Source organism: Malaclemys terrapin, chromosome 3, assembly GCF_027887155.1.
Source record: "Malaclemys terrapin pileata isolate rMalTer1 chromosome 3, rMalTer1.hap1, whole genome shotgun sequence".
Lineage (NCBI taxonomy): Eukaryota > Metazoa > Chordata > Testudines > Emydidae > Malaclemys > Malaclemys terrapin.
In genome coordinates, this window is record NC_071507.1 from 118,514,966 (window position 1) to 118,541,207 (window position 26,242).

Sequence of the window (26,242 nt, forward strand, 5' to 3'; positions counted from 1 at the left end):
AGAGGGCAGGGGCCAGGTGGTGAATTGTGGTGGTGGGGAAGCAGAGGGGAAGGGGAAGTTAGACCCAGGGGTGGTGGGTCAGAGCAGAAGGGTAGAACGTAGTTAGGGTGGAGGGGACTGGTTAGGTGCAGAGTTGGAGCAGGAACTGAGGAGTAGGTGTGGCATGAGTCAGGATGGGGTACATAGGAGCAGAAAGGGAGTGGGCAGGAGTCATGTTTGGGGGAAATAGATACAGAGGTGGGGGTTGGAGGCAGCAGTGCAGGATGTTGTAAATATATGAGGAGGACAACACGAATGGGAGGGAAGAGTAGGGTGGATAGAAACAATGGGGAGGAGTGACAGGTGCCAGGATGGTGAATAAGAGCAGAAAGAGGAGCAATAGCCAGTGTTGGAGAAGATAGGTGCAGAAGGGGAAGTGACAGGAGCCAGGGTGGGGTGGGAAGGGGATGAGACAATAGCTGGGGTTGGGGTGGATAGAAACAGAGGGGGAAGGGAACAAGAGAGGTGGCAGAGGGGGGTTAGGAGCAGAGTGGGGACAGGGCAGAAGGGTTTATAATCACTGAAGCACACTCTCCTGTAGAAACTCAGATTTAACCCAGAATTCCCAAGTCTCAGCATTCCTCTACTGTCAGCAAATATCTGTGAAACCCATGGGCAAAATCTGTGTCGGACAGGACCGGCTCCAGGCACCAGCCCACCAAGCTTGTGCTTGGGGCGGCACGGTGCTCCAGCTCCAGCCGCCCTCCCCCCGGCGCTCTGGCCGGTCCGGGAGAGCGGAGCCCCGGCCGGGCTCGCCGCCCTCCCCCCGGCGCTCTGGTCGGTCAGGGAGAGCGGAGCCCCAGCCGGGCTCGCCACCCTCCTCCCGGCGCTCTGGCCGGTCAGGGAGAGCGGCCCACGGCCCGGCTCGGCGCCCTCCCCTGCCGCACTGGGGGCGGGGAGGGGGGGGCGGCAGGAGGGTTTTTTGCCTTGGGCGGCAAAAAAGCCAGAGCCAGCCCTGGTGTCGGATTACCCCCTTGTGCTTTGTCAAAATAAAGGATAACAGCTTACTACTGCTACCAGTTATTCTGTAGCTGAAGTGATAGACACCTGTGCTGTAGATCTAAAGATTTCAATCCTACTGATGACCTGTGTACAGGTCAGTATGGTTCCACATGATGGAATTTGTTTTTTTCCAGTTTGCTTCCCTCCTGCCCCCTCAAAATCTAGGGAATTGCATCTAAAAACCTATATTAGACGGGTTAGAAGTCAAGCATTCAAAAGTTAGGAAATGCCTATTAAGGCTGCCTGTGCAACCTTAATTTGGCGACCATGTATGTATACATTATGATACAGTCTTTAATTACATGATCACATACTACTTCTACAGAACCCCTGCCTGCCTCATTCCACGCACAGGATGAATCATGCTTTGAAGATGAGTTAGGGTTGTGTAGTGAATGAGGCTGTTGTCAGTAGGACCCCTGCCTCACTTGTTGCATAAGTTGAGTAGTGAATGAGGGGTAGAATTGCAGGAAGAGAGAGAATGGTCTCATGGTTATGGCAGCTGAATGCTGCGGTTGGAGAATTGTTTCTTCACCTACCTCTGCCACAGAATTCCTATGTGATGCTTGAAATGTCACTTAAGCCAAACTTTCTCTCCAAGTAGTATCCCTAGAGGTGCTCCTCCTGTGCCTTTGATCAGAGATTTCTCATAGCAGTTTCCATTCAGTCCTCACATGAGTGTTAGTCAGTCTTGTGCCCCATGCTGTTGCACAGCACTGCGTGGGCAAACCACACTCAGTTCCTTCTTAACTGTCTCAGCCTGGGGTGGAACTCTGGCAGTTATCCCATTCAGATTTCCTCAACTGTATTCTCTCTTCTTATTAACAATTACACCTCTACCGCTATATAACGCGACCCGATATAACACGAATTCGGATATAATGCTGTAAAGCAGCACTCCGGTGGATCAAAGCAAGTTTGATATAACGCGGTTTCACCTATAACGCGATAAGATTTTTTTGGCTTCCGAGGACAGCATTATATCGAGGTAGAGGTATGGTCATAGTGTTAGTTTTAGTTCCATAGTTAGTAAATAGTACTAATGTAGCTTCTTTTCTTTACAAGAGAAAATAATTTTTATTGTATTTGGATAGGTACTGGTTAGTTATTAGTTCTTACTGGGAGGTTATGTCTGGTTCCCCTGGCTTCAAACATCTGGCATGTTGGGAGGTGATCCTGGTCAGCGATGGGCATTCCCACTGCTCTGTTGCCTCAGAAAATTACAGAAGTGCAACTTTTGTCTGTCACTGAAATCAAGAGCCAGAAAAAACACAAATAAAGCTTTGTCTCCTCATGTTGGAGAGCTCTCTACACCCAGCTTCTAATCCAGGCCAAGGGACTTCCCCATATGTCGGTCTCCAAGCAAGTCGGCTGCCTCTACAACATTGGAGCCCCACACCTCCAGGGCCTCCAAGAAAAAGATGCAGGAGTCCTCTCATAAGCCCTCAAAGGAACATTCCCCTGGCTCACCAGGTAGAGAATGTACTTCTAAAAAGCTGAAGTCATCGGTATCTTCAGCCACCCTGGCAGCACCAGCTCTTCAATCAGGTGTCCTTCAGGCTGCTGATTCCTGGGCTACCCAGGGCATGGCTAGGCTGCAAGATGGCCACAGGGCCAGAGAGACCATTGGTACAGTTATTGGACCAAGGTGGCAAGAAGAGTTGTTCTTCTTCCTCTGTATCACAAAAGCCCACTCAGGCTCCAACTGTGCTTCCCTCAGAGCTCATGAGACCTTATGTACCGTCAACGACTGCGCTGCCCTTGGAGCACCTGTAACCTATGGTACCGTGAGCGTCCTCGACCACAATCACCTCAGCACAGACCACAGGGTTGGTACCAATAACTCTTGCAGTACTGCAGGTTCTGACTTCCCCAGGACCTGGATGTATCTGGGACTCCTGATTCTCCACTTCTTGGCTCTGAGGTGCGATCAGTACCGAGAATGCCTGAACTTTGCTCAGTACAGAAGGTTTCACTTCAAATCTCTCCAGGTGCTCCACCATTCCTTAGTGAGCTTCAGGAAAGGGATTCTGATGAAGACCTTGCCTTGGTGTCTGAAGTGTCAGTTCAGGGTTTTCCCCCTTACGCCTACAGAGGACCCTTTCCATAAGCCTCCACTGAAGCGGCAACTGTTCGCAGCATATATTTGCGCAACTGAGTCTACAGCTCAATACCCAGAAATCAACCTTGAGTCCCATACAACATCTGGAGTTTATTGGGGCCAAACTCAACGCACTGCAAGTGAGAGCATTCCTCCAGCTACAGATTCAACACCCTGACAAGTCTCATAGGCAGGTCAGGCCAGCCCACAAATACTGGCCAGGAATTGCCTCCAGCTTCTCAGGCACATGACAGCATATTCATTTGTGACCCCACATGCCTGATTTTACATGAGATGTTTAGATATGGCTCATATTTGTTTATTCTTTGAACAAGTACAGGCTAAACAAGCCACTGCCAATGCCCTCCAGGGTCAGACACTTCCTGGACTGATGGAAAACACCATCCAGCATCCATGCAGGCATCCCTTTCACGCAACCCCCATCAACACTGATTCGAACAACAGACACCTTTCTAATAGGCTGGAGAACCCACCTAAATGACCGCAAGGCACGTGGTCTCCCACAGAATTGGTTCTCCATATCAATCTTTTAGAACTAAGAGCTGTCAGAAATGCCTGTGCATACTTTCTCCCACTCGTCAAAGATACTCATGACAGACAATATAGCATGCATGTTTTACGTAAATCGCCATGGGGGCACCAGATCTCCCTCCCTGTGCATGGAAGCACTGAAACTTTGGAATTGGTGCATCCACCACAATGTGCTCATTTCAGCTGCTTACCTGCAAGGGGTACAAAATGTGATAGCAGACAGACTCAGGTGGAATTTCTCATATGACCACAAATGGGAGATGAATCCAGCAGTGCTTCACGGCATGTTCAGCCGATGGGGAACCCCAACAATAGACCTGTTTGCTATTACAAGAAATGTCTCTGCTACTGCTACAGAGCCGGACTGGGGAAACAGTCTTTGGAAACGCTGTCCGCTTTCCAAATGGCAGGGAGCTGCTATACGCCTTTCCTCCATCCCGCTTAAGGATACAGCAAGAGAAAGCGAAAGTAATACTGATTTACCCCCTACTGGCCAAGGCAAGTGTGGTACCCATCTCTTGCACAACTGGCAGTATGTCCTCCAATTCCTCTTTGACCCATTTCTCACCTGCTCTCCCAAAATGACAAACGGATCCTTCACCCCAACCTACAGATCCTTCACCCCAACCTACAGATTCTCCAGCTCCAGGCTTGGCTTCTTCGTGGTTCCAACACTTGGAGAGTGAATGATTCAAGGAGGTGAAAGTGGTGTTACTGCACTGTAGGACGTAGACGACTCATCGCACTTACCTACAGAAGTGAAAATGATTCCAAATTTGATCCCCACCATGCTGATGGCGGGCAACCCCACCACCAACAGGGCTCTGGCTTGGGACCCAGAGGAGAGGGCGGGACTGGATCACCATATCCTGGCCACCTCCCATCCTGAGGTGGTAGTCCAGCTCACCAGCACTACTGACTCTGGCCACTAGGCTGCACTGCCCTGATACTAAGGGTCATATTGCTGACACTGGCTGCTAGACCGCACTGCTCTGATAGCAAGGGCCGAGCTATTGACCCTGGCCACTAGGCCATACTGCCCTGATAGCAAGGGCTGGGCTACTGACTACGTCACACACAACCCAAGGCAAGTGGCTGCCGCGCAAGAGGCAATGTTACACATCAGCCTCCTGGAACTCAGAGCAGTCAGGAATGCCTGTCTCCGGTTCCTGCTCTTAATCGGGGAAAGATCAACATAAAGATCATGACAGACAATATATCATGCATGCTTTTTATTAATTGCCGAGGAGTAGGATCCCCCTCCTTCTTTGGAATTGGGGCATATGCAACAGGATCATCATCACAAAGGAGTTCAAAACATGACCGCGGTTGCGATCAGCAGACAGTTCTTCCAAGACCACAAGTGGGAAATAGACCTGGTGTATTACACCATATATTTCATCAATGGAGCACCCCTAAGATATATTTGTTTGCCACATAGTTAAACAAGAAATGCACCTACTTCTGCTCAAGGAACAGACTGGGTCACTAATCCCTGGGGGATGCTTTTCACCTTCAGTGGTCATCAACTTTCCTGTATGCATTCCTGCCAACTCCCCTAGTAGCCAAAGTTATTCTCAAAATAAAGAAAGACAAAGCCAGAGTCATCCTAATAGGTCTAACCTGACCCAGGCAAACATGTTTTTTTTTCTTACCTGGTACAGCTGGCCACTTGCTCTCCAATCACTCACCCTGCCTTCCTGGGAGAGATGAGGAGCAGCATGAAGATTCTTTATCCCAATCTTGCTGTCTTTCATCTCAAAGCATGGCTGGTCAATGGCTCACAGGATTAGAGACAGCTTGCCCAGAGCATGTAAAAAGAGTGCTTTTACACATCAGGAAATAATCTACTTGCTGCATGTATTCTCAAAAATGGACACGGTTTGCCAGTTGGTGTGACCACAGGCAGGTTTCATGGATGACTGCATCACTTCCGAATAGGCTGATTACACCCTAACCTTGAAAACCTCGGGACTATCAATGAGCTCCATCAGAGTCCACCTGGCAATCATCACGGCTTGTCACCCTGCAATAGAGGGCTATTCCATATTTGCCCACCCCACCACAGTGAGATTCCTCAGAGGGCTTGGAAATCTCTATCCACCAGTCCAATACCCTACTCCAGTATGGGACCTCGATATGGTCCTTAAATGCCTCACAAGACCATCCTTCAAACCACTGGCTTACCCGATGGTTGGAGAAATGGGTGCCCCGATGGCAATACCCTCACTTAACAGTATTTTTTAAGGACAGGGTCATGATGAGGCTCCACCACAAATTCTTACCTAAGATTTCTTCTGAATTCCATATCAATCAGCCCATTCACCTTGCCTGTCTTCCATCTCAAACTGCATCTAGATCGCGAGGAGGCACTGCTGCACACCCTTGATGTCAGGAGAGCCCTGGCCTTCTATCTAGCTAGGACAAAACCCTTCAGGAAAACTCACAAGTTCTTGATCTCACTAGCAAGTAGGTCAAAAGGCGACAATCTCTAACCAGAGACTTTCCAAGTGGATATCAGGCTGTATTCACTCTTGTTATGAGTCTCACAATACTCAACCACCTTTGAATATATGCACTCATTCTACAAGGTCTCTTGCCACTTTTAGGGCTTCCTCAAGAACATGCCCAATATTGAAATCTGTAAAGCCGCTACGTGTGCTTCCATACATACATTCACCAAACACTATGCTATAACTCATGACTCTGCTTCTGATACTGTATTCGGCTTGGCTGTACTTTTCTCTGTACTGGACTTGACTCTGAAGGCCCCTCCACCTTAGAGGGAACTGCTCAGTAGTCACCTAGAGTGGAGCATCAGTAGGGACACTACTCGAAGAAGAAGAAATGGTTACTTATTCTGTGCAGTAACTGTGGTTCTTTGAGATGTCTGTCCTTCCCTTTGGAGTCCTCTGCTTTGGAGTTTCACCGTAGAGAAGGAACTGAGGGCAGTTTGCCCACACAGTGCTATGTAGCAATGCCACAGGGTACGAGACTGACTAACACACATGTCCGAACCAAATGGACACTGCTGTGAGAAATCTCCAGTCAAAGGCACAGGGGGTGCTAGCACACTTAGAGTGCAGCACCCGTAGGGGGACACATCTTGAAGAACCACAGTAATTGCGCAGGGTGAGTAATCATTTATTTTCACAGGTGACCACTAATTGTGTGTGCCTTCTTTTCTGAGTGCCCAACTTAAGCCTTTGGGGCAGAGTACTCACAACTGCAACTGAAGTCAATGGGAACTGTACTTTGAACATATAAAGTGCTATATAATAAGGACCCTGAGAAAATTGTTTTCATACACTGAGGTGAAATTGTGAAATTAGCCCAGCCCCGCAATTTTTCCCACAAGAAGGATGCTGAAGTGGGCATCTGTGTATGCCATTCTTATGTTCATTGCATCTTTTGGGTTCCCCTCCCTCCAACCTGCTGCTCTAACAGCGGGGTAGCCAATGAGTATGCATTGTCCCTCAGGACTGCTCTCCCATTGGCGCTACATCTGCACCCCGAGGCACCATCCCTTGCTGCATATTAACAAGCCCAGAAGACGCGAGTGGAAGTATTGCATGGAGATGGTTTCCAAAGAGCCTAGTAAAAGAACGAGGGAGCAGCAGCTTCTTGTCAACTCCCGCCACACTGGTCTGACCCATGCTCACCTGCTGGCTACCCCAGGGAGCAGCTGAGCTCCAGCTGACCCACCTGTTAGACCCAACTACCCCCTCTGCAACCTCATGGAACAGATACTGGGCAGAGGGGGATACCTGGGTGCAAGTAAAAGGGGGGGGGGGTTGGGAAGATGAGACAGTGGAGGGGGAGCAGCTGAAGGGGAGGGGCTAAGTTGAGAGCCTGTGGGTGGGAAGGAGGTTTGAGGGACCGGAGTTGGAACCAGGGACTGGGGTGGTGGGATAAGTGGAGGAGGAGGGGTGGGTATGAGAGGCTGGGAGGGACAACACTTTGTGAGGGAGTATGTGTATGAACTTCACAGAGTGCAAGACAAGAGCACATGGATGCTCGCTTCTGCCTTCCCGCTGCTGGAAAAATTGCTGCAGTTCTGGAGGGACCAGCAGCCAATTTTCTGAGAGGCACAATAGCCAGCACCACAGCTTGGAACAGAAGCAGCTGCAGCCTCAGGAGAGAGGCAGAAGCATGTGTTCTAAGCGGCAATGGCATGCTGTCTACTGTGCCTTGCGTAAAACAGGCCCCTGAGTGCCCCCTGAACTGCTGTAATTTTCCAACAGTGAGGAGGTGGAAGTGGGCATCTGTGCACACTGGTTTCCTGCTGTTGGAAAAATTGCAGCAGTTGTTGTGGGGACTTGGCATCTGGTTTTATGCAGAGGAATGCAACATTGATCTTTCACAGACTGCATTCTGTGTGTATCCTAAGAAAATCACTGCTTAACCCATGACACTGCCATGATTTTTTTTTTTTTTCCAAATCTGCAGTTTTCTCAGGGCCCTCTATATAATGCTAAGTATTCTGAAAAATCTGATCCTAGGAATCCCACATTGGGCACCCAAAACTAGTGGACACTTTTCACCATAATCTCTCTGTGCCTCAGTTCCTCATCTGTAAAATGGGGATAGTAATATATCACCTTGCCTCCCAGGAGTGTTGAGAAAATAAATTCATAAATATGTGTGAAGCACTGAGGTACTGTTGTGTTGTGTGCCATTGAAAAGACCAAGGGGAAATTTAAAAAAATGTATTCAGGGTTTGAATAGTATGTAGTGACTAAGGCATGAGGTTGCACATTGAATAATGAGGGTGAAACAAAATATTGAATAGCTGCTCATTCAATGAGCACTGTCCATCCTATTCACAGAAGGAGGCCGGGGTCTATGGAAAAAATAGTATGTGATGTAAAGACTGTATCATAATGCATACTCACGGGGGGGCTGAATTAAGGTTGTATAGGCAACCTTAATTCAGGTATTCCCTAACTTTTAATTCCTTCAACCTTAACGTTCTTTTAACAAAGGTTTCTAGGTGTAAATTTTATATTTAAGCTAATAGGAGCTGTTAGGTTTCTCAGAACTTGAAAATCAAGTAATTTAGGTGTCTACATTTAGATTTCTATTTTTTAAAATCTTATTTTAAATTAAAAGGAGATAGCAAAGCAAGATCTAGAGAAAAGAAAGCTAAAAAGAATGCTGATACATACTTAGAAATCAGAATGGAACAAGTAATCAGTTTCACACATACAGAATGGGAAGAGACTGTCTAGGAAGGAGTACGGCAGAAAGGGATCTAGGGGTTATAGTGAACCACAAGCTAAATATGAGTCAACAGTGTGATGCTGTTGCAAAAAAAGCAAACATGATTCTGGGATGTATTAACAGGTGTGTTGTGAGCAAGACACAAGAAGTCATTCTTCCGCTCTACTCTGCTCTGGTTAGGCCTCAGCTGGAGTATTGTGTCCAGTTCTGGGCACCGCATTTTAAAAAAGATGTGGAGAAATTGGAAAGGGTCCGAGAGAAGAGCAACAAGAATGATTAAAGGTCTTGAGAACATGACCTATGAAGGAAGGCTGAAATAATTGGGTTTGTTTAGTTTGGAAAAGAGAAGACTGAGAGGGGACATGATAGCAGTTTTCAGGTATTTAAAAGGGTGTCGTAAGGAGGAGGGAGAAAACTTGCTCACCTTAGCCTCTAAGGATAGAACCAGAAGCAATGGGTTTAAACTGCAGCAAGGGAGGTCTAGGTTGGACATTAGGAAAAAGTTCCTAACTGTCAGGGTGGTTAAACACTAGAATAAATTGCCTAGGGAGGTTGTGGAATCTCCCTCTCTGGAGATATTTAAGAGTAGGTTAGATAAATGTCTGTCAGGGATGGTCTAGACAGTATTTGGTCCTGCCATGCGGGCAGGGGACTGGACTCGATGACCTCTCGAGGTCCCTTCCAGTCCTAGAATCTATGAATCTATAAGTAATGTATATGTTACCTACTACTTTGCATTGCACATATAATACCTTGCTTTTTAAAATTACGGTAAAGGAAATGAAAGTGATTCATTTTGCATTGCTTTGCTGATGTACAATGTTTAAAACATATTTTTCATGCTTATTATATGCTCTGACATTAAGAAATTCTTCTAATTAATTTACTTCATACAGGAAGTAAAGTAAAAACAATTAATGTTAGTGTACACAGTTTTTCATGCATAGTTTAGATTACGAAATTTAATATGATCTTTCAGCTATAGCTAAATCTCCTTTAAAAGGCATTTGAAGTAAAATATTACTGTCAAAGCATACTTACAGGATAGTGTGTGTTTGTATGTGTGTATATATATACTCAACGAGTTTTAAAGGCAACCAGTCATGGTCATTTCACTCAAACTTAATTTGCTTGTTTTATTTAAGTGCTAATTTTACTTTAAATGTAGCTTCTTCCATTACAAATTTGCTTTAGCTTTGTACTTGTGATAGAATAATTTCAGCAATAATATAAATGTTGCAAATTTCACACAGTTATCCTTTGCATGCTACTCTTAATTTTATTTTATGCTGTGAGCTTTAATTCATTGCAGAATAGCACAGAGTACGTTGATGTATTGCTATGACTTTAGCATTTATTTCATAATTAATCTTGGCATGTGCACAATTAAATGACACTATCAGTTTTTTCATCAGTTTTATGTGATGAAAGGTTTACCCTCTGAGGCTTAGAAATATTTTTTTCTATACTAATTTAAATACTTTGCCGTTTGGCAATTGTATTTTTTCCTCCTGTGTGATCAATGGAGCAAAATTCATTTTTGTAACAAACTTTGTTTATTCTTGTTCCCCAAGCTGGCAGGTGCTGAGGGTGCCTTGTCAGCAACCTTTCTGTCCAATTAAGGAGTTGTGTTATTTGGATCCAAATGGAATCCCGTCAGTCCAGTCTTCTTTGTCTGGAAGGATGATGGCTAAGCCATTGGACATTAAGATTGGGGTATAAAGTTACAGTTGAGATAAAGGATCATGGAGCTCCCTTATGGACTACAGGAAATCATATTATACTCAGATATGTTTGTTTGTTCACGAACATCATTGTTCATGTCAACAAGTTTCCAGAAAAAAATATACATTTGATAGTTTAATTGCTGTGGTGTTAGTTAAGAGACAGCAGAAGAACCACAAAACATTCTAATTTTATAGATCTAACAAAAGTAGTGAGATATTTTAACTTAGTTGCAGTAGAGTGCTACATTTTTAAAAACAGACAGTTACCTATAATTTAGGACCGTAGAAATTAGAGATGGAAAAGATTTACATTTCTTGGTCTTCTAATCCATTTCTTTTGCCAGTCAGGATTTTCCCTACATAACCTTGATGATCTTCTCCACAGAATTTATTAATTTTAATATATCCAATGTTGGACCTCAGACCTTGATAGTGTCATTTTAATTTTTTCTTTATTAAAGATCTGGAAGAGCATTTTGGTAACATGTAATTCATTTATGAAACATCAAATACCTTATAAGTAGTGGTGTTTTAGGGATGTATCTTAAAGTGGGAGCCCTCACAAAATCTCTTTACTCTAATTCTTGTACTTCTGAGGTAAACTATATAACACAATCCAGTAGTTATAAGTTACTGTTTCTCTCTTGTGTTTTATGTTCTGGATAGTTCCATGATATTTGGTTATAATCAGTAGATATGTTATCTGAATTTCAGATTAAGAAATGTGGTGTTTAGAAGTATGTTCTAGAAATTTCATATATAAAGTTCATATGAAATATTTACTTCTTTTGAAAGCATTTTTTCCTGATTTGACATTTGTATTTATGATTTACTGATGTTTCCTATTCTGTGGATTAGATCTCCTTGCTGAAACAGAATCTGGAGATGCAGCTTTCCCAGTCTCAGAGCTCCTTGCAACTGCTACAGGCGCAGTTTAGTCAGGAGCGACAAAGGCTTACCCAGGAGCTTGAGGAACTGGAAGAAGAGCATCAGCAAAGGCATGAATCCCTGAAGGAAGCGCATATACTTGCATTTCAAAACATGGAACAAACAAAAGAACAAAAACAAAAGGCATGTTCATATGGATATTTCAGACAAGTGTATAGGGTACACCACGGAAACATGATTAAACATACCAATATACAAAATATTGAGAGAATTAGTAAAAAAAATTCTTTGCATTATTTCTTATTTCTTTTTTCAAGAGATGTAACTTACATTAGTAATATGATTACTACAGTTAAATATTATGCAGGCAAATTGAATAACTTCCTTTATAATATAGACATTACCTAGTAGAAGTTTAGCACCCTGTTCTGTCTTCTGGCATCATGTTAGTATATTTAATCATTATCAACATCACCTACATATTTTTGTCCAATAATCTGATTCTGAGGGTTTTTTAAAAGTTCCTACTACACTATAGTTCATGTTGTTATATGTAATAACTTTCTTTGTACTTTCCAGGACATCCAATATAGCTCTTCTTTTAATTTGTTACATTATATTTCTGAAATGTGGTCACCGCATCTCAAAAAAGATATATTGGAGTTGTAAAAGGTTCAGAAAAGGACAACAACAATTATTAGGGGTATAGAATGGCTTCCATATGAGGAGCGATTAATAAGACTGGGACTTTTCAGCTTGGAAAAGAGACGACAAAGGGGGGATATGATAGAGGTCTATAAAATCATGACTGGTGTGGAGAAAGTAAATAAGGAAGTGTTGTTTACTCCTTCTCATAACACGAGAACTAGGGGTTATCAAATGAAATTAATAGGTAGCAGGTTTAAAACAAACAAAAGGAAGTATTTTTTCACACAATGGACAGTCAGTCTGTGGAACTCCTTGCCAGAGGATGATGTGAAGGTCAAGCCTGTAACAGGGTTCAAAAAAGAACTAGATAATATCATGGAGGATAGGTCAATCAATGGCTATTAGCCAGGATGGGCGGGGATGGTGTCTCTAGCCTCTGTTTGCCAGTAGCTGAGAATGGGTGACAGGGGATGGATCACTTGATGATTACCTGTTCTGTTCTTTCCCTCTGGGGCATCTGGCATTGGCCACTGTCGGAAGACAGGATACTGGGCTAGATCGACTCTGGTCTGACCCAGTATGGCTGTTCTTATGAAAAAACTTCTCACACCACTTCTCAGAATTTGCTAGAGTCTTTTTGAAATTTGTTTCTTCACACTTGTGTAAATCATATGCTTCCTTATTTTGTCTACTGTCTAAGGCCCTGAACCTGCAGTGTTTGTCCATGGGCATACCACCGTTCCTGCTTAGAGCCCCATTTACTTTGTTGGGGCTCCATGTGAGATCAGGCGTCTTCTCATGAGCAATGTTAAGTAAGATCAGGGCTGAAAGTTGTAACATTACTTCTGTTACAAATCCTTTTAAGCCTATTCTGACACCCTTGCTCAAATTGAGTATAGTAGAACCTCAGAGTTATGAACACCAGACTTACTAACAGACCAGTCAACCACACAACTCATTTGGAACCGGAAGTACCAAATCAGGCAGCAGCAGAGACAGGAAAAAAAAAAACAAAAAACCAAATACAGTACAGTACTGTGTTAAATGTAAACTATGAAAATAAAAGGGAAAGCAGCATTTTTCTTCTGCATAGTAAAGTTTCAATGCTGTATTAAGTCAATGTTCAGTTGTAAACTTTTGAAAGAACAACCATAATGTTTTGTTCAGAGTTACAAACATTTCAGAGTTATGAGCAACCTCCATTCCCAAGGTGATCGTAACGTTGAGTAGTACCTAACTTTACATGTAGTGCTGTTCATTTCAGTGGGATAATCTGTACAGCAGAGTGCTGCCTAATTTGAGAAAGGATGGCAGAATCTAGACAAGTAGTTCTCAAACTTTTGTACTGGTGACCCCTTCCACATAGCAAGCCTCTGAGTGCGACTCCCCTTATAAATTAAAAAACACTTTTTAATATATTTAACCCCATTATAAATGCTGGATGCAGAGCGGGGTTTGGGGTGGAGACCGACAACTCGCAACCCCCCCCATGTCGTAACTTCACGACCCCCTGAGGGGTTCCAACCCCCAGTTTGAGAACCCCTGATCTAGACATTTGTGATTTTAAAAAGAATTTTCAGAACTGAAAATATGCATCTATGTCCTCAACCTGGGAATTATTTTTTTCATAGTATTTAAAAGGTGATAAAGCATTTTTTTCTTTTACCCACTGTAAGCTCAGAAATTATTGTGATTTCATACTTCATTTTGTTCACACCTGGATCAAAACCACCCAAACAATAAATAACTTTAGAAACTTAAACTTAGGGTGTAAATGGTCCTTGTACCCTGCCATTGTTCCATGCACAAATTGGGAGTAGATTATGGTCCTTACTCTTTATACTCAAAAGTACTGGTAATCACCAGTAATGGGAAAGAATAAGAAAGAAGTCCTCTGTGGCACTTTAATTTGGGGAAGTAGAATAAAGATTACATTTTTAATGATGGCTTGAGTATGTCATTGGCTTTTTTAAATGATAAATGGAGGTATTTTTAATAATACATGCATTTTTTTGTCATTTAAAAAAATCCTTTCTGTTAGTTCATTGTTAAATATTTTATGCATTGTTTTAGTTTGTGTAAAAAAAATTCTCCTTTTGGATTTCATAGGAACTAGAAGAGCATTTACAACAAAAACATTCAGAAGAACTTCAGACACTGAAAGAAGCACACAAACAAGCTATGGAAGGTTTCAAATTGGAAATGGAACAGGAACTTCAGACTCTTCGATTTGAGCTGGAAGATGAAGGGAAAGCTATGCTAGGTATACTATTTTCAAGCTAGTGTAAATTGCATCAGAAGATATGATTACTATTTGCATAATTAATATAACTGTAGACATCATAAAGCACTTTCCACAAACTTCATAGCACTATAAGTGAAAAATAGTATAAAACTAAGGATGACATTATGAATAAAGAAGGTAAATAATTTAAATAAATATAAAGTCGTAGAGTGGGATTTTCAAAAGCATTCAGCATTGGCCTACAGGAATTTGATTTCAATGAGAGCAGGTAGATCAGCTGAGCCTTTGGAAAATCCCAGTATTAAGTATTCTAGAATGATGTATCAGCAACCAGAATTTCATGATGGAGAAGGTTTCAGAAAGTACCAATGAAATAGAACAACTAGAATAGTTTCAGCATATACATGTAACAATGGTAAAAATGAAGAGACTAAGGATCCATCTGTACTGCAAAAACATTTTAGTCAGGTGACTCAATAAGTACTATTTGCTAATTACTATGTATATTACTAATCTATAGTGTATTACAAATCAATCTGATTTGTAGAATAGACAGACCCTTAACTAGAGAGGTCCATAGTTTTAGCCTGGTTAAGGAATGTGGTTACTAAAAAATCAGCTTGTACATGACTGGGTTCCTTGACTTTTATTTTTGGCATATAGATGAGTATCATTTTATTTATTTTTGAGCCCCTATGAATGTGCTAGGCACTGCACAAAACAAAAAATCCTCAAAGAATGCACAATCTAAATTCAATACAACAGAACAAGTGAGGATCATAAACTGATGAGAAGGTGAGAGGAAGGACAAAGGGTGACAATCATGCAATTTACTCCATAACATACACACACTTGATAGTTCTGAGTTGTTTGTTTTTTAATTTAAGGAACCTTTCCCCTCTCTCACTTTCAACTGGTGAGATGGCAGGAATTAACTTCTAGAAGGAATTTGAATGAGGCAAGTTAGGTGGCTTGGTGAATAGACTTGTGGGAAAGAACTGGACACTTAAGATGCTGTGGAAGAAGACAGAGATGCCTGTGAGATGAGGTGATTAAGGGAATACTGAAGCTGGTGTCATTGGTGGAGCAGAGGGATGGGGGAAATGCAAAAAAGTGGCTAGATTGTACAGGTGGGCAAAGGTTGCATGATGGTAGGACCTTGAAGACAAAGACAAGAAGATTGAAATGAAATGCTGTTCAGTGGCTCCCCAGTGAGTGATTCAAAGAGGCGAAATGATATATTCAGAGCAAGATGAGATTCAGAAGAGAAGGAAGATGGGGGAGATATTTTTGGCAGTGATATTTTGGCTTGACTGGAGGGTGAGGGGCAGGTGACAAGGGTAGTACGAAAAAAGACATGAAAAGGAGACTGCAAGAGTCAAAGCAGGAAGTAACAAATACAGAGAAGTGATTTGCCTATTAGGACAAAAAGGAAAGGGCAGATTTTAGAAATATTATGAAGGGGAAACCAACCTGGATAGCAGTAAGAAGAAGAGGAAGGATTCAAAGATTATCCCTCAGTTTAAGGGCCTTGGTAACAGGGAGCATTGTGGTGTTGTCAACTGCAGCAGAGAATGGGGGAAGTGGGCCTTAAAAACAAATAAAAAATTGTGATTATGTACATAGTTGCAAGATGTCATTTTGGTATAAGATGGCATTTTTCTGGTAGTTTCTGGTTAGGTCACACTTTATCCATGTCACATAATGACTAAGCAAAAATATCACTGTATATGTAGAAATGCTTGTCAATTAGGCACCAGCAGCATGTCTCACCTGAACTCACTACTTTCATTCTGCCTTGTGCGCTACCATTTTCATTCCTTCTTTTAGTAGTGGTTGTTTCCTGTTCCCTTAATTGAAATGTTTCCTTACTAGTTCAGCATCTTTTCCAGTTAGTTTAGCTTAATCTTTCCACCTGAAAAATCAAAGAAAACAATCCTCTAGCTACTCCACTTCTGATGAGGCAGTGCATCTCAGCAGTGTTGGGTCTCCCTGTCCATCTTGCTTACACTTCTCTGAGTCATTGTTGGAGCAGTCATAGTCCAGAGTTAATCTTGGTGCATCAACCTCATGCTTCCCAGCTGGTGAAGAGCCTATGCTCAGAGATCTCCCATCCAAATAGAGTTGCTTCTTATCTTTTTTCTGGCAGATCTCTCTTTTCAAACTGTGTTGTTTTTTTGTGAATTTTGGGCTTTGGGGTTTTTGTTTTTGTTTTTGCTGTTGCTGGCTTGCCCTTTGTGATGGCTTAATTCCAGCTTTCTACATCTGTGTTCCTCATGTCAAAACTAATAACCCATTGCAGTGAAAAGAAAGGGCCCAATATTAAATATTTTCAGCACATTATCAAAGTCAGGTTACCTCTGACTCTAGTCTTCTCACACAGACAAATCTCCTGTAGACTTAGTTAATGTTGGCTCCACAACACTAGCCGGAATATTCTTTCTGATCCTGGAAGGCAGGGTATCAGGGATAATGCCAATTTCAACTTCTTGGACAAGCTAAAGTAAGAGCCTCCAGACACCTTTCATGAAAGGACCTATCTGCTTGTTGCAGGAATTTGACAAAATGTCTCACATTATTCCCACCCCTTTCCCTCAGCCCTAACAAAAAGTGGAGAGGATTTGTTCTTCATTGTTGAAGAGGGGAATCTGGACAATGCCTTTCTTCAGTTGCACCCTTCTTTTATGGTTCTTCAGAGCAGTACTGGGGCAGTCCCAGGCACCTGTTTTTCCCACTCTGCTACAAATAGAGACAATTTGTGAGCACACAAAGCAAAACTGTTGTCTTCTCCACTGAAAGTGAACTTAGCAATGATCTGTTGCTTCAACCAATCCAGCAACTGAGTATTTTTGTGAACCAATCCAAGAGTTTCCTCTTAATCCTGCACAGTCTCATGCACCTTGGAATGCTCTCCCAGATCCACAAAGGGATAGTATTCATCTTGACAAAAGGTCTGTCTACACTAGAGCTGGAAGGTGTAAATTCCAGCTCAAGGAGTCATATTTGTGCTAGCTCTGATCAAGCTAGCAAGCTAAAAATAGAAGTGTAGCTACTGCAGCCTGAGCAGCATGAGGGACTAGCTACCCTGAGTACAATCCTGTCTAAGACGCTAGATGTGTACTTGGGTTGGCTACCTCATCCCACCACTTGCATCACTACAGCCCCACTTCTATTTTTAGTGCACTAGTTCGGTCAGAACTAGTGTGGGTATGTCTCCTTGAGCTGAGTTAATACCTTCCACCTCTAGTATGGACATACTTTAAAAAGTATTGCAAACAGAAAGCTGCAATCAAGGAATTTGTGGTGCAGTTAGCTGCACCACATCACTAATCAGTAGGCTTTCTACATTCTTTTAAGGTACCCTTGGAAAAATTGACTTGACCTAGAGTTTAAACTGACCTCAGAGCCATGAACCTCACTTTGAATCTGTGAATATTAAAGTTCTGGTTTTGGCTGCTATTGTTTAAACTAGGTAGGTCAGTGAACTGTTTTTTTCTCATCAGCCCTTTTAGAAGAGGGATATTGGTAAATTTAGGGATAGCTCAGTGGTTTGAGCATTGGCCTGCTAAACCTAGGGTTGTGAGTTCAATCCTTGAGGAGGCCAGTTGGGGATTGATCCTGCTTTGAGCAGGGGGTTGGACTAGATGATCTCCTGAGGTCCCTTCCAACCCTAATAATAATAATAATAATAATAATAATAATAAAAAAAAAAAAAAAAAAAAAAAAAAAAAAAAAAAAAAAAAATTCAGAGAAGAGCCACAAGATTAAAGGATTGGAAAACATGCCTTATAGTGATTGACTGAAGGAGCTCAGTCTGTTTTCCTTAGTAAAGAGAAGGGTAAGAGATGATGTGATCAGTTTGTAAGTACCCTACAGAAATTTGGTAGTGCAGCAATTTGATAATAGGTTCTTCAGTCTAGCAGACAAAGGTATAACCAGATCCATTGACTGGAAGTTGAAACTAGACAAATTCAGACTGGAAATAGGCATACAATTTTAACAGGTAGGGTAATTATTGGAACAATTTACCCAGGGTCATGGAGAATTCTCCATCACTGGCAATTTTTAAATCCATATTGGATGTTTTTCTAAAAGATATGTTCTAGTTAAAATAGGAATTACTTGGGGAAGTTCTTTGGCCTGTGTTATACAAGGGATCGGACTAGATGATCTCAGTGGTTCCCTCTGTCCTAAGAATCTGTACTGTCATCTATAATAGGGTTACCATATCTCATAAATAAAAAAAGAGGACCCTCCACGGGCCCTGGCCCCGCCCATTTCCCCACCCCTAGCCCCGCCCTAACTCCGCCCCCTCCTCCCTTCCACGGGGAAAGGGCTGCCCCAGTGCTACCAGCTTCAGGATTTGCCGGGCAGCCCCCAGACCCTGCGCCCCCAGCCGGCGCTTCCCCAGCGCAGCTGGAGCCTGGGAGGGGAAGCGCCCAGCCGGGGGCGCAGGGTCTGGAGGCTGCCCAGCAAACCATGAAGCCAGTAGCGCTTGGGCTTTGGGCAGCCCCTATGCCTCCGGACCCTGAGCCCCCAGCCGGGCACTTCCCCTCCCGGGCTCCGGTGGCGCAGGGTCTGGAGGCACAGGGCTGCCCGAAGCCGGTAGCGCTGGAGCAGCCCGGCTCTTAAACAGAGCCGAAGAGTCGGGGAGGAGCAGACCGCCATTTTCCCGGACATGTTCGGCTTTTTGGCAATTCCCCCTGGACGGGGGTTTGACTGCCGAAAAGCCGGACATGTCCAGGAAAAAGAGGACGTATGGTAACCCTAATCTATAAACAGATAGACAAAGGCAAACTGAGGTGGACACCACAGGTGCCAGACTGTGGGGGGGCACCACTAGGACCCCGAGTGTAGAAAATAGTGTTTGCTGCTGGTGCATATGTATTCTCTCTGCTCTAGATGCACAAAGATGGTGGAGTGCTGTACTGGAGAAAGGAAGGCACAACAAACATAACAGGCAGGCAGGAGAAGAGGTGAGAGGGAATAACAGAAAGCTGCAGGGACAGAGAGGAGGAGCAGCCTCTTATTCATAGATTCATAGATTCATAGATTATAGGACTGGAAGGGACCTCGAGAGGTCATCGAGTCCAGTCCCCTGCCCGCATGGCAGGACCAAATACTGCCTAGACCATCCCTAATAGACATTTATCTAACCTACTCTTAAATATCTCCAGAGACGGAGATTCCACAACCTCCCTAGGCAATTTGTTCCAGTGTTTAACCACCCTGACAGTTAGGAACTTTTTCCTAATGTCCAATCTAGACCTCCCTTGCTGCAGTTTAAACCCATTGTTTCTGGTTCTATCCTTAGAGGCTAAGGTGAACAAGTTCTCTCCCTCCTCCTTATGACACCCTTTTATATACCTGAAAACTGCTATCATGTCCCCTCTCAGTCTTCTCTTTTCCAAACTAAACAAACCCAATTCTTTCAGCCTTCCTTCATAGGTCATGTTCTCAAGACCTTTAATCATTCTTGTTGCTCTTCTTTGGACCCTTTCCAGTTTCTCCACATCGTTTTTAAAATGCGGCGCCCAGAACTGGACACAATACTCCAGCTGAGGCCTAACCAGAGCAGAGTAGAGCGGAAGAATGACTTCTCGTGTCTTGCTCACAACACACCTGTTAATGCATCCCAGAATCATGTTTGCTTTTTTTGCAACAGCATCACACTGTTGACTCATATTTAGCTTGTGGCCCACTATAACCCCTAGATCCCTTTCTGCCGTACTCCTTCCTAGACAGTCTTTTCCCATTCTGTATGTGTGAAATTGATTTTTCCTTCCTAAGTGGAGCACTTTGCATTTGTCTTTGTTAAACTTCATCCTGTTTAACTCAGACCATTTCTCCAATTTGTCCAGATCATTTTGAATTATGACCCTGTCCTCCAAAGTAGTTGCAATCCCTCCCAGTTTGGTATCATCCGCAAACTTAATAAGCGTACTTTCTATGCCAATATCTAAGTCGTTGATGAAGATATTGAACAGAGCCGGTCCCAAAACAGACCCCTGCGGTACCCCACTCGTTACGCCTTTCCAGCAGGATTGGGAACCATTAATAACAACTCTCTGAGTACGATTATCCAGCCAGTTATGCACCCACCTTATAGTAGCCCCATCTAATTTGTATTTGCCTAGTTTATCGATAAGAATATCATGCGAGACCGTATCAAATGCCTTACTAAAGTCTAGGTATACCACATCCACCGCTTCACCCTTATCCACAAGGCTCGTTATCCTATCAAAGAAAGCTATCAGATTGGTTTGACATGATTTGTTCTTCACAAATCCATGCTGGCTATTCCCTATCACCTTACCACCTTCCAAGTGTTGGCAGATGATTTCCTTAATTACTTGCTCCATTATCTTCCCTGGCACAGAAGTTAAACTAACTGGTCTGTAGTTACCTGGGTTGTTTTTATTTCCCTTTTTATAGATGGGCACTATATTTGCCCTTTTCCAGTCTTCTGGAATCTCTCCCGTCTCCCATGACTTTCCAAAGATAATAGCTAGAGGCTCAGATACCTCCTCTATTAGCTCCTTGAGTATTCTAGGATGCATTTCATCAGGCCCGGGTGACTTGCAGGCATCTAACTTTTCTAAGTGATGTTTAACTTGTTCTTTTTTTATTTTATCCGCTAAACCTACCCCCTTCCCATTAGCATTCACTATGTTAGGCATTCCTTCAGACTTCTCGGTGAAGACCGAAACAAAGAAGTCATTAAGCATCTCTGCCATTTCCAAGTTTCCTGTTACTGTTTCTCCCTCTTCACTAAACAGTGGGCCTACCCTGTCTTTGGTCTTCCTCTTGCTTCTAATGTATTGATAAAAAGTCTTCTTGTTTCCTTTTATTCCCGTAGCTAGTTTGAGCTCATTTTGTGCCTTTGCCTTTCTAATCTTGCCCCTGCATTCCTGTGTTGTTTGCCTATATTCATCCTTTGTAATCTGTCCTAGTTTCCATTTTTTATATGACTTCTTTTTATTTTTTAGATCGTGCAAGATCTCGTGGTTAAGCCAAGGTGGTCTTTTGCCACATTTTCTATCTTTCCTAACCAGCGGAATAGCTTGCTTTTGGGCCCTTAAAAGTGTCCCTTTGAAAAACTGCCAACTCTCCTCAGTTGTTTTTCCCCTCAGTCTTGATTCCCATGGGACCTTACCTATCCGCTCTCTGAGCTTCCCAAAATCTGCCTTCCTGAAATCCATTGTCTCTATTTTGCTGTTCTCCCTTCTACCCTTCCTTAGAATTGCAAAGTCTATGATTTCATGATCACTTTCACCCAGGCTGCCTTCTACTTTCACATTCTCAACGAGTTCCTCCCTATTTGTTAAAATCAAGTCTAGAACAGCTTCCCCCCTAGTAGCTTTTTCAACCTTCTGAAATAAAAAGTTGTCTCCAATGCAGTCCAAGAATTTGTTGGATAGTCTGTTCCCCGCTGTGTTATTTTCCCAACATATATCCGGATAGTTGAAGTCCCCCATCACCACCAAATCTTGGGCTTTGGATGATTTTGTTAGTTGCTTGAAAAAAGCCTCATCCACCTCTTCCACCTGGTTAGGTGGCCTGTAGTAGACGCCTAGCATGACATCTCCCTTGTTTTTTGCCCCTTTAAGCCTAACCCAGAGACTCTCAACACTTCCGTCTCCTATGTCCATCTCTACCTCAGTCCAAGTGTGTACATTTTTAATATATAAGGCAACACCTCCTCCCTTTTCCCCCTGTCTATCCTTCCTGAGCAAGCTGTACCCATCCACACCAACATTCCAATCATGTGTATTATCCCACCAAGTTTCAGTGATGCCAACAATGTCATAGTTGTATTTATTTATTAGCACTTCCAGTTCTTCCTGCTTATTCCCCATACTTCTCGCATTTGTATATAGGCATCTAAGATACTGGTTTGATCTTTCCTCCCAGTTTTTTCCTGACTCTCCTTTCTCTCTGCCAATATAGCCCACACTCCCTCTTGTTTCCGACTCATTTCCCCGGTCTCCATGTTCCCCACTTACCTGTGGGCTTTGCTCACCTGTCCCCGTCGAACCTAGTTTAAAGCCCTCCTCACTAGGTTAGCCAGTCTGTGTCCGAATAGGGTCTTCCCTCTCCTCGAAAGGTGAACACCATCTCTGCCTAGCAGTCCTTCCTCAAATAGCATCCCGTGGTCTAGGAAGCCAAAGCCCTCCTGGCGACACCATCTTCGCAGCCAGGCATTCACCTCCATGATGCATCTGTCTCTGCCCGGGCCCCTACCTTTAACAGGAAGAATTGAAGAGAATACCACCTGCGCTCCAAACTCCTTCACCCGTGCTCCCAGAGCCCTGTAGTCACTCTTGATCCGCTCAGTGTCACACCGCGCAGTATCATTTGTGCCCACATGGATGAGTAGCATGGGGTAGTAGTCAGAGGGCCGGATAATCCTCGACAATGCCTCCGTAACGTCTCGGATACGGGCCCCCGGCAGGCAGCATACCTCCCGAGATGAAATGTCAGGGCGACAGATGGGCGCCTCCGTCCCCCTCAGCAGAGAGTCTCCGACCACCACTACCCTACGTTATGTACCTCTCTAGCACCCCCAGGAGCCTGGACTGATTAACACCAGCTTCTCAGGGAGATTCCTGTTTCCTGCTGCTTCCCTGAACCCACCTGAGGAGAACAGGCAGTCAACTGAAGTAGTAGGAGCCAGTTAGGCCCTTAAGACGCTGATATCTTCTCTCACTCAGGCCCTGCTACTAGCCTGCTTATTTGTCCCCTTCAATTGAGTGTTGAGAGCCACTATAGCTGGCACAGAACAGCAGTCATGAGTGAAAGAAGAAAACGCCCCTCTGGGGCAGCATTCAGAAAAAGAAAGCAAGCAAAGGAAGCTTGTCTATCTAAACAGGAGGGACCTCTCCTGAGATACATAGACACAAATGTTCACGGTGAGCCTTCCACCCCCAGTGAGGATGTGAGTGGTGAGGAGATGCCTGATCTTCCAGTTAGTCAGAGTGCAGGTGTCCTGGCAGCTACTGCAGCATCCATACCTCCAACTCAAATGGAAGTAACCATGCACATTCCTGAAGAAAAGTGTAGATCAGAGAAGAGTGTGGTGGAGGTCCAAGAAACAGCTGCTGCTGAGTTTAGTTCCTTAAGTCTACATGATCCAGGACTGAACCCACTTGAGCAGTAGCCTGAGGGACTTCCTCGTACCGCATGGGCCACAGCAAGTGAAAAACTTCATGTTCCCCAAAGACAATGAAAATAGAAGTTTCCATCCAACACATTACTGGCGTGAAATCCCCAATGGTGACAAAGTGGAGAGGCCATGGTTTGTGTACTCAAAAACCCAGAACGCTGCATACTGTTTTTGTTGCAAACTCTTCCAGGCTAATGTACCAGCCACATTGGGTTCTACAGGAACAAAGGACTGGAAAAATCTGGCTAGAAATCTGGCATGCCATGAGAAGGCAGCAAATCACCAGAGAGCATTCCATAGATGGAAAGAGCTTGAGATGAGACTAAGGTTAAAGGCCACCATAGATGATCAGCATCGAGAGAAGCTTGCATCAGAGTCTCTTTGCTGGCAAAATGTTCTGAAAAGACTCATTGCCACTGTAAGAATGCTTGCTATCCAAAACTTAGCACTGCGTAGCACTTCAGATCAGCTGTATGTGCCAAACAGTGGAAATTTCCTTAAAACTGTAGAGCTGATGGCTGAGTTTGATGCTGTACTCCAGGAGCATCTAAGAAGAGTCACCACCCAAGAAATGTACACACACCACTACCTTGGAAAAACCATTCAAAATGAGATCATACAGTTACTGGCAACAAAAGTCAAACAGAAGATTGTGGCAGATCTGAAGTCAGCAAGATATTACTCTGTTATTCTGGACTGCACACCTGACATCAGCCATATGGAACAAATGACTTCAATGGTGTGTTTTGTAATAATAACAGAACCTAGTGAAAATGTCCCTGCAATGGTGACTGTCAGAGAGCATTTTCTAGAATTTATTGACATTGATGATACTACAGGAGCTGGTATGACATGTGCTTCTTAAAAAGCTGGAAGATACGGGAATTGCGATAGCTGACATGAGAGGTCAGGGCTATGATAATGGTGCCAACATGAGAGGAAAGAACAGAGAAGTGCAGACACGGATCCGAGAGTTAAACCCTCGAGTTTTTTTTGTCCCATGCAGTTCTCATTCATTGAACTTGGTGGTCAGTGATGCAGCATCAGCTTCTAGTGAGGTTGCTGATTTTTTTTAATGTAATTCAAAGCATCTATGTATTTTTCTCTGCATCAACTCATCAATGGCAAATTTTGAAGCAACATCTGGGAACATCCTCTCTGACACTGAAACCACTGAGTGCCACGCGATGGGAAAGTCGAGTGGAGGCAATAAAGCCTATCAAACACCAAATTGGGAAGATAGATGATGCCATAGTTGCCATTATAGAGAATAATGTTATGACAGGAACTGTTCATGGGAGAACAGTGATAGAGGGAAATGGAATCACCAGAAACATCCATAACTTCAAATTTCTGTGTTGTGGCATGACATACTGTTTGAAATAAATGTTGTAAGCAAGAGACTCCAAGGTGTTGACCTTGATATATCTGGAGCAATGGAACAACCGGACAAAGCAAAGTCATACTTACAGTCTTACCGGTCAGATGAGGGATTTCAAAACGTTCTGAAGAGTGCACAGAAGTTGGCAGAAGAACTTCACACTGAAGCTATCTTCCCATCCATTCAAGAATACAAGAGTCACCAAAGAAGAAGACATTTTGATTATGAGGCATGGGATAATCCCATAAGAAACCCCAAACAACAATTCAAAGTTGAATTCTTTAACCAGATGCTAGATTGTGCAATACAGTCAGTTAAAGAACGTTTCATGCAGCTTAAGGAACACAGCAGTATATTTGGGATGTTGTATGATATTCCCAAACTCCTCACTGTACCTGAAGAAGACCTACACCTGCAATGCAGGACACTAGAAACAGTGTTGACACATGATAACACATGCAATATTGATGCGAATGATTTAGGTGATGAACTGAAAGCCCTTTTAAGATACATTTCAGCAGGATCAACTCCAAAGGCTGTTCTGGAATATATGTGCACAAATAAGATGACCACCCCTTTCCAAATGCTTTTGTTGCTCTGCGCATACTTCTAATACTTCCTGTAACAGTTGCCAGAGGAGAACACAGCTTCTCCAAGCTGAAGTTAATAAAAACACATCTATGCTCCACAATGACACAGGAGAGGCTGGTTGGTCTTGCAGCCATCTCAATAGAGCATGAGCTGGGCCAGACTGTGGACCTTCAGCAGGAAGCAGTTCAACTCTTTGCAACCAAGAAGGCACTGAAAGCACCACTTTGATTATTCAAACAGATAAAAATGTCAGTGTTTACTATGCAGACAAGAAAAGTTATATTTGCTGTTCAGGCATTTGAAAGTTAAGTGTTACTTAAAATTGTTGAACAAGGCATTTTAAGTTGTTAGTTCTTCTTTATTGAGATAGATAGCAGAACTGTACCATGAGAGGAGTAGAACAGAAAGAAGGCAGAATTGAGACCTTTCAAAGTTTTCAAAATGTTGTGGGCCAGCCCTGTCCAGCTGGGAATCACACTTTCCATTTGCAGTGTAGACTTACCTTAAGGGCCTAATCCAAAGCCTACTGAAGGAAATGGAAAGATTCACATTTACTTCAGTGGGCATTGGATGAAGGTCTAAATGGCAAAAATGTGAACAGCAAAAGATCAAATGAATCTCATATTTCCTGACAAATGGCAGTTTATATAGGATAGATGAACGTTGATACCAACAAGGA

The 26,242-nt window shown here is 43.4% G+C and overlaps 1 protein-coding gene across 8 annotated transcripts in view; it reads left to right on the top strand.

Moving 5' to 3' along the window:
- The window catches only part of FAM184A (family with sequence similarity 184 member A), a 175,787-nt gene that overhangs the window by 108,829 nt on the left and 40,716 nt on the right, over nucleotides 1–26,242 (top strand). For all 8 annotated transcript variants that reach the window (XM_054023782.1, XM_054023785.1, XM_054023787.1 and 5 more), the window contains 2 exons: nucleotides 11,503–11,715; nucleotides 14,290–14,443. In XM_054023782.1, the coding sequence (XP_053879757.1) occupies nucleotides 11,503–11,715; nucleotides 14,290–14,443 (367 nt within the window). The remainder of the gene's footprint in view (nucleotides 1–11,502; nucleotides 11,716–14,289; nucleotides 14,444–26,242) is intronic.